Source organism: Spinacia oleracea, chromosome 5 (genome assembly GCF_020520425.1).
Source record: "Spinacia oleracea cultivar Varoflay chromosome 5, BTI_SOV_V1, whole genome shotgun sequence".
Taxonomy (NCBI): Eukaryota; Viridiplantae; Streptophyta; class Magnoliopsida; order Caryophyllales; family Amaranthaceae; genus Spinacia; species Spinacia oleracea.
In genome coordinates, this window is record NC_079491.1 from 40,042,862 (window position 1) to 40,052,128 (window position 9,267).

Sequence of the window (9,267 nt, forward strand, 5' to 3'; positions counted from 1 at the left end):
TTTTACACTTTTTTTTAATTTTTTTTTTTTTTAAAAACAGGTAAACAGATCTGGATCTGGGTAATGACTTAGGACCCGATTTAAATCCCTTTTTAAAACTAAGGTTCCAGATCTTACCCGAATCCGTCGGATTCAAAAATTAAGTATCCAAATCTGCAGAAAACGGATCTGGATCCGTGATCCAAATCGTGTCCATTAGTCCATTACCACGGCCATCCCTAGTCAGACGGTCAGACCCATCTGTTGAATCTCTCCGGCATCATCATTCGTGTCAGTACACAATTGGTTAATCTCACCCTCCCAAAACTTAACGAACACAAAGATTTTCTGATTTTCTCCCCCCACATATCTCAGATATTATGACCCTCAATTTGGCAAACTGGCCCCACCTTCTTCTCTCTTTTTCTCTCAACACCTGAACCTCCAACCACACCAGAACAACTTCCAGCAAAACCAGACACACAACACAGTATCCCTTTCTGTTTAGGAACATTCCCCGAAATTTAAGGTCGGCGTCCCTGAAAACTTACCTGAAGAAGAAGAAAAAACAAAATGATTTTAGCAAATTTCCCCATAAACCATAAAATTGAAACCGGTATTTTTAATATTTCGACCGCCTTACTATGCTCAGATATTTTCCCCTCGATTTACTTAATCAGCAAGTCGCAATGTTCAACTATAAATTTTTCTCCCCTCTCAACTTCTCCCTCCATCTTGCAACACCCCTGTTTTTCTTACATTTTATGGATTCTGATGATAAAATGTTTTCCCCAACAATACCCACTTCATCATCTGCTCCAATTCCAACTGTATCGTCTTCCTCTTTCGACACGCCCGTCATTTTCTCATCATACCCGGACCCCTTTTTCTCAACTGGGTTTTCCGTGCCGTCTTCTTTGCCACCACTATCACCATCGTCTCTGAATTTCCAGAGCTTTTCTTCTCCTCCTCCTCATTTTCCTAATGTGATTTCTGAAGGAACACTCGAAATTGAAAAAAATCCACGGCCGTTGGAATGTTTACAGGGTACACCAATCCCTCCCTTTCTGTCCAAGACTTATGATCTTGTTGATGACCCAGCAATTAACCTTATAATTTCTTGGGGTTCACGAGGCCAAAGCTTTGTGATTTGGGATCCTGTAGATTTTGCTAGGATTGTTCTTCCTCGGAATTTCAAGCACAATAACTTTTCCAGTTTTGTTCGGCAGCTCAATACTTATGTGGGTACTTTTTTTTTTTTGGTTCTTTACTTGCTTAAAGAATTTTGTTCTAATTTATTATGTATCAAGAATTTGTAATTTTGGTTGTAAAGGATTACTTTGCTGTAATGCTGGGTTTTGTTGTTGTAGTGTTGTACGCATTGACATTTGTATAGGACTAATTTTAGGAATTATATTATTGGTTGAATTGATGTATATTTTGGTCCTATATATGTATGTGTAATGACGAGGAAATGCTTCTACGATGATTGGGAATTGGACCATACTTGAGTCCTGATCGTGCTGTTGTTCGCATTTCCAGATATTACCGTGAATTATCTGGTTTGATTGTTTGCTCAAGTATGGAGTTTCACCGTATTACAAGGTAGAATTCTGGTTTTGATCATGGATATTTTAGTTGTTTTTACTACTGCAGTACGAAAATTCCTTCTTCAATTTGATTTTTTATGCATATTGAAGATGCATGTATGTGTTACATTGTTAGTTTTACAGGCTTTTATAACAGTATGCTTTCAGGATATAATATAATGTCAGGTCATTGCGAAATTTCAACCTGCTGTTGCTAAGACTGAATTAGGTCCTGCTCTACTTTTTTTGTCCTTTCATTTCAAGTTCTTTTGTATGACTGAAATTTGAGTGTACCTGCTGTATGATTCTATGGATGTTGTCTATGACTGGAATGGCTGAAATTTCAAGAGTGCATGTTTTATGATTGTATGACTAGAATAGCTGAATTTCGTGCCTGTTTTATGAATGCAGTGGATGACTGAAATTTGTAGTGTGCCTGCCCTTGTCATTAATTAGATGTTTGTTATAAGAGCTGTCCTGATTTAGCATTAATTCTCAACTTTTTTTGTTATTCAACCAATTCAGGGTTTTCGTAAGGTTGATCCTGATAAGTGGGAGTTTGCGAATGAGGGATTTTTGCGTGGAAAGAGACATTTGTTGAAGAACATTCACAGGCGAAAATCTAGTCAATCTCAGCAACTTACTTCATATGGAGTTGGAGGGTCATCATGTTCTGAATCGGGACTAGGAAGTGAGATAGAGAAGTTGAGGAAAGAGAAGAGCGCGTTATTGCAAGAGGTTGTTGAACTGCAGGAACAGCAGCGAGGAACTGCAGAGCGCGTAAAAAGCGTGAAGGATAAGATTCAGGCTTCAGAGCAGAGACAAAAACAAATGGTTTCATTCTTAGCGAAAGTGATTCAAAACCCGGTGTTTGTAAAGGAAATGAAAGAACAAACAACACTTGTTTCTCAATCTCCAAGGAAGTTTCTGAAGCAGACACAGCAAGAAGCAGGTAATTCTGGTACATTTATGGAGGGACAAGTTGTGAAATACAGACCTGAATTTCAATACATGGGTGAGATTCCTATGTCAACTGTTCAGGATAATCTCTTGCAGAGTATTCCTTTTCAAGATGTAGATGTTTCGTTGGATGATTTAGCGACTTCACAGGAACTTATGACGATCCCTGGATCATTTGGAGCTGGCCTTCCTAGTTCTGGAATTATTCCTGAGTTTTCTCCTGAAATCGGAAATATGGGTTTTGATCTCAGCACAGATGTTTCAAGTTGTAGCCCTGAATTATGGGGCAACATTGCCAGCAATGGCATTCCTGATGTTGGAACTTGTTTCCCAGGCGAGTTTTCAGATGTCTTTGACTTAGGTTCTCTTCAGGCAGCAGGTGTAGGAGTTGATAATTGTCTAGGAGATGATTCTTCTGCAGGCCACCCTGAGAATCAAAGCGTTTCACACAATTGATGATACTCCTAGAAAATCTGATTCACAGGCTAGCTGAAACCTGAAACCGAGTGCTGCCTTATGGTGTTTCTAAGCTTAGATTACTACATAATTGATTGAACGATTAATTCCATCATTTAATATATATATATTTGCTCCATAAACTTAACTTTAGCTTTCTTTTCTTACATATTCATTTCCGTTATGAATGTGGGTCTTATCCGGTTATCCCCGTCTGTCCTGCTGATAACTTCTGTTGGGTCTTGCTTAAATATAGCTAATGACTGTATATCTAATATCCTGCAGGATATCTCTTTGCTAACACCCATAGGAAAAAAACGCGGATGCGGTCGCGTTCGCGGTAACGGTCGCGTTGTCGCGGAAACCGCTTGTAACGGAAGAATAGAACGGATCGCGGCTGACGCGGTGTGAATTTTTAAAAAAATCACATTAACATGTCTAAGCCTTATTATTACATTTTTAGTCTAAAAAGCATTATATCAACACAATATAACCAAATTCTATCTTGTGAACAAATAAATACACGAAATATCATGTTTCATAAACTACATAACTAATTACAAAATTCTTCTTGGTCAATTTATGTAAAAAAAACTGAGTAACGGAGAAAAAACCGTATAACGCGGCGAGTCACCGTTACGTAACGGACGACACAGGAGAAAAGACGTGATTTTTGTCAAACCGTAACATAACGGGTTTTCGCGGAACGGCGAATTCAAAATAGGTTACAAAACGGCTGTTACGTAACGGAACGGTCGAGTTTTAACTCCATGCTAACACCTAAAAGACTCTGAGTAATGAGTGTCGCAGGTTGGTTTTTGCAGCACCGTAACCAGACAATTGGTGGGTACTTCAGATAACTAACTCAAGGATTAAGGAAAAGCATTGCTTTTTTTTTCTTTTTCGTATGATGCTTTTATAAAAAGAGTATAAAATCTCTACTCCTTAATGTTTTAACCTTCAATCTCTGTAATAACTTGTTTTAATTGGGTGTCAACATAGGTGGGTAAACAAAAGGAACCCTTATGAGGATGATTATCAGATAAGACCACTGGAATAGGGACTAGCGACTAGGGAGGAAGGGGAATAGTATCGGCCCGTTTAGAAGTCGGTAATAAAGGATGGAAATGGAAATAAATCTATGTGTAATTTGGGGGAAATTAACGTTATGGTAATATCATGTGGAAATCTATACTAATATATTAAAAGACGTTTATAAGAACGTATATGTGCCACGTAGATCCCTCCTTATTACGCCACATCACCACTACTAAGTATCATGACATGTAGTTGACAACAAAAAAGCATGTAGCAAGGATTGAACACTAGACCTCTTGAATTAAAAGTTACCATTCTTACCATCTTAGCTAGCCACAATGATGTTATATTTTTCTATTTAAATAATAAATACAACCTTTTTAAAATGAATATTAATGAAATAAAAGGGGAAAAAACAAAAGGGAATTAATTACTTAACTTATAAATGTACAATTATTCTCTTCTCAACTTAAGCTTGAAAAATAAAAAAAACTTAGGGTAATGGAGTGTAATTATGAGTGTGGAAGAGGGAAACATTGACAAGATCGAGTATAATAATCAACTAATCATGAAGAAGAGAACTCGACTTTGTTTTAATTTTCGGATATGGGAAGGAAGTTTGTTGATCGGCCACTGATCTTGCATGGAAATCAGATAATAGCACCACATACGCACATATTTGAAATAAGTAAATCCCACTAAAAGTAAAACCCGGAGCAACGCCCGGGCCACAAACTAGTTTATAAAGAAAAAACGATAATTTTAAATGAACTAGTATTAATTACCACGGGGAGAATATTGATTTTTCTTATAAATTTACTTACAAATACATTCTCATAAGCACGATTTATGTTCAGCCACCAAACGGGCTCGCCCGACCGGGCAAATACACTTAGTGGGTTTACTATTGCACGGGCTCCCGACCGGGCGAATTAAATTGACATTTTGGTCAACTACACTCGCGTCCGACCAAACGAAGACCAAAAGTCACGGATTGCCCGCGGTTTTCTTTGCTTCTTTATGATTCCTTTTGTAACAACTCATTTAAGTATGATTTAAGAGTTTTAGTTCTTCTTATTATGATGAGTTACATGGTTTATATTCCTCTTGATTAAAGAGGTTACTAACTCTTCATTATCAAAGGTTAATTCTATTGATTATGGTCATTGGATGCTTTTGAGTCTCTCGGCTTCCTTGTGTTGTTTTGATTCTCTACTAAATCCTATATACACTCTTTGTTGGCTTTGTAAACACACCATTTTTTATTATCTCTTGGCTCCTCCTTTTATTCTCTCTTTTGGGCATAAGTTCTAGCTAGTGACTCCATCTCATCACCCAAAAGTGTCTTTGTGTGTTAAGAGTTTTGTTAACCATAGGAAACGAATCGGTGAAGATACTTCAACACCCCGGTTGTAGCGAATCTCGATTTCTAGGCATTGGTTTCATTACCACGGGACAACGAGTTTTGTAAGAATGTATGGTTGATTATACAAGATTCCGGGGGCAGGTTAGTGGATGTGGATATGGATGTGGATATTGTTAGGTTATGATACATATGACAAAACATAAATCATGCGGAAAAACCATAAAGCCAGGAAACATATTATTTACACATAATCATTTAGCATAATTTAGATGCATACACTTTGTAGCGTGCCCTCCCTAGCTGCGCCCGAACCGAACAAGAACAAGTCTTTAGGACTCCAAGTGTCGTCCCTCCGTAGATAGTCCACAGCACGTCCGGATCCGCCTTAAGCTTGACCAACTAGAATCGCCCTTAAGGTTACTAGGATTTTCGGCTAATAGGTTGCAAGTGTTTGGCTGATTTTTGCTTCAAAATCTTACCTTTAGAATACTTCAATTGTGTCTATAAATTGTGACCCTAGGCACCTATTTATAGAGATATGGAAAAGGATTTGTAATCCTACTAGGATATGGATTTATTAATTAGAATCCTATTAGAACTCTAAATAATAAATTTAATCTTTTAGGATTAGGATTTAATCAATGCACGAATTCCAATAGGATTAGGATTCGTTACGAACACGAGTGTTGCACGACTACGAGCATCGCACCACCCGCGCAGACCTTGCGGCCCACACGAGCAGTCGCTGCTCGCAGCCCACGAGCACCTGCTCCGCGCGCGCCTACGGCCTTGCTGGGCCTGGCCTTGCGCTGGGCCTGGCGAGGCTGTGGCCTTCGTGTTGGGCGCTTGGCTTGCTAAGCGCGGGCCTGGCTTCGTGTTGGGCGTTCTTCTAGCAAGCCTCGTCCGATGCGCTTCCGATTAAATTCCCGGTTCCGGAATTCATTTCCGATACGAACAATATTTAATATTTCCGATTCCAGAACTAATTTCCGTTTCGAACAAATATCTAATATTTCCGTTTCCGGAATTATTTTCCGATTCCGATAATATTTCCGATTCTGACAATATTTCCGTTTCCGGCAATATTTCCGATTCCGGTAATATTTCCATTTCCAATAATATTTTCCGATACGTACCATGTTTCCGTTTCCGGCAACATCTACGACTTGGATAATATTTATATTTCCGATACGATCCATATTTCCGTTTCCGGCAATATCATCGTTTCCGGAGTATTCATTTCCCACTTGTGACGATCTCAGCTCCTACTGAAATCAAGATCCGTCGATTCCGAATATCCATAGATGGAGTATTTAATGCCATTAAATACTTGATCCGTTTACGTACTATTTGTGTGACCCTACGGGTTCAGTCAAGAGTAAGCTGTGGATTAATATCATTAATTCCACTTGAACTGAAACGGCCTCTAGCTAGGCATTCAGCTCACTTGATCTCACTGAATTATTAACTTGTTAATTAATACTGAACCGCATTTATTAGACTTAACATTAAATGCATACTTGGACCAAGGGCATTATTTATGGGAGGACAATCCCAATCTTGCGATCTTGAGATTAGACTTCGTTTGATAGGTGATTACCCGAGCGTTGCCTTTATAGCCTCCTTTTATGGTGCGACGGTTGGTCAACGTCAAAGTAACCAGTTCTCAAACAAGTAACCTCAAATCACTCAGGTATTGAGGATTTAGTGTCTAATAATTTTAATGAAATTTACTTATGACAGATTTTCATCTCTTACAGTAAAGTTTCATAGGTCTGTCCGATACTAGTCTTCCCAAAGTAAGTATCTATGCAAATGATTACGACATTTCCATGTCCACATAGTTCAAGAAACAGAACTACTAGTCATCTTGCATTCTAGTCGTCTAACGTTTTCTATGCGTCCATCTTTATAGAAAACTCCGACCAGGGACCATTTTCAACTTTTGACATTCAAGTTCACTTGATAGACATTTCTTAGTCACAGGACTGGTCCTGACAGTCTATCTTGAATATATTGTCAAATTGAAGGGACTCATCATTTAATACTAAACCAAGATTAAATGGAATATGAAAATTTATTTCATATATGATAAATGTTCAATCCCAATGTTTTACAACCATGGGCCTCAAACCCATTTTTAAAACAGTTCATGGAATTCAAAGCTATGCTTGATTTCCAGTGCTACAATGTAAGTGTTGCCTCTCACTTGATGCATAGGTTTAGTTATCATGCTTTGCCAATCTTAATATCCTTTTCATCGAATAATATTCGAGATATGATGATAAGATGTTTTGAGTTTGTTTATTATGTGATCTAGTCTTTCTTACTTCGATAGTGGTTCTACGCATTTTCCAATGAAGAACCATCAAGTCAGCAGACATGTGATCCACCCAGGTTCAGTGAAGAACTTTTTTAATGTAAACAACTCAATTTTATTGCTTCTTAGGCAATAAGTACTTCTACTTCAACTGTATAGGTTGCTAGTGATGCTTTGGTTTGGATTTACTTATCCAAGCAGTTCACGGATATGTAGAAGACTTTCCAACTGTATCTTAGAACATAGAAATTAATATTTTAATTTCCCACACAACAACTCATGGTCTCTAATCCATGTTGCCATTTCAAAACACGATGCTCTCTAGCTCGTCCTTGCCAATGGTTAACTCCAAAGGGATCTTGCTTGATCCTTTGCCAGTGTTTATGTGTGTAGCATCAATATTTAACATATCTTTATTTCCTTGAATCAAGAACTATTCCTATGTACTTTTTCAAGTACCATAAGTTTTTCTTGATCTCAATCTAGTTGATCTTCACTTAGATCAATAGAGATTGGTATATGTTCGTCATGCCTAAAGTCATACGATACATTTTTGGCGATCCTCATATTATATCATACATGATAAATCCTTTTGCAGAATAATTCCCAATTGAATTCTATTTATGTAACTTTAGCTCATCTAGTTTCAGTATATACTAATTCCAGCTAAATTATTTGACATATAATATAGGTTAAGAATCTCATTTAGACTCTTTAATGTTTAACTTAGTAAATGCTTATACATAGTTCAAACATCCTTTACTTAGATTTATTCATATGGGTCGAATATCTCCAATGGAGTCTTTCGTGTTTGATTTAGTAAATGTCATTGCTTAATCCAAACATTAATATAAGATCTTTGTAAATAGATCTTAATACCCAGTATGTACTAAGTTTCTCCATGGTCCATCATTGATGAATAATTTCAAATCTAAGTCATAAGCATTTGAATGTTAGTTCACAATAGAGAGATATGTGTGTGATACACATAGGACCAATTAAATTTTTATGTACTCCCACTAAACTTCTTATATATCCATAAGAATCATGTACATTTTATGAAACTAAAATACTTATTAGTTTCACTAAAATACATTTCCAATTCCCAATTGCTTGCTTAAATCTGTACTTAGATTTCCTAAGCTAGCTTTCCTTTTCAAGCATTTATTTGGATCCACAAATCCTATGACATACCATGTACATAGTTTCTTCCAACATTTGAATGAGGAAGATGTTTTGTCATCCAATTGCCATATGTACCAATATGCAATCATTGCTTGATTTATAGACTTGAGCATTAAGATTATGCATGGGGTTTCAACACAATCCACGGCGTGAATTTGCTTGTAACCTTTAGCAACTAATCTAGCTTTGTGTGTGAATACAATTTCATGTTTGATGGTTTTCATCCTTAAAACAAACTTGCAACCAATAGGTGTGAAACTATTCTTGCAAATCAACAAAATGTCAATTTTGTCATCAAAACATTGATTATGTTTTATGGCCTTTAACCATCTAAAACATTTGAGTCTACATATGGCCTCTAACCATTTTAGGGA

General features: G+C 37.2%; 1 protein-coding gene across 1 annotated transcript; it reads left to right on the forward strand.

Moving 5' to 3' along the window:
• Positions 1-326: 326 nt before the first annotated feature.
• Positions 327-3,127, forward strand: LOC110778919 (heat stress transcription factor A-3). Its single transcript, XM_021983456.2, has 2 exons — positions 327-1,220; positions 2,094-3,127. Exons 1-2 carry the CDS (start codon positions 624-626, stop codon positions 2,982-2,984), a joined length of 1,488 nt encoding a protein of 495 aa, XP_021839148.2. The 5' UTR covers positions 327-623; the 3' UTR covers positions 2,985-3,127.
• The last annotated feature ends 6,140 nt before the right edge of the window (positions 3,128-9,267 follow it).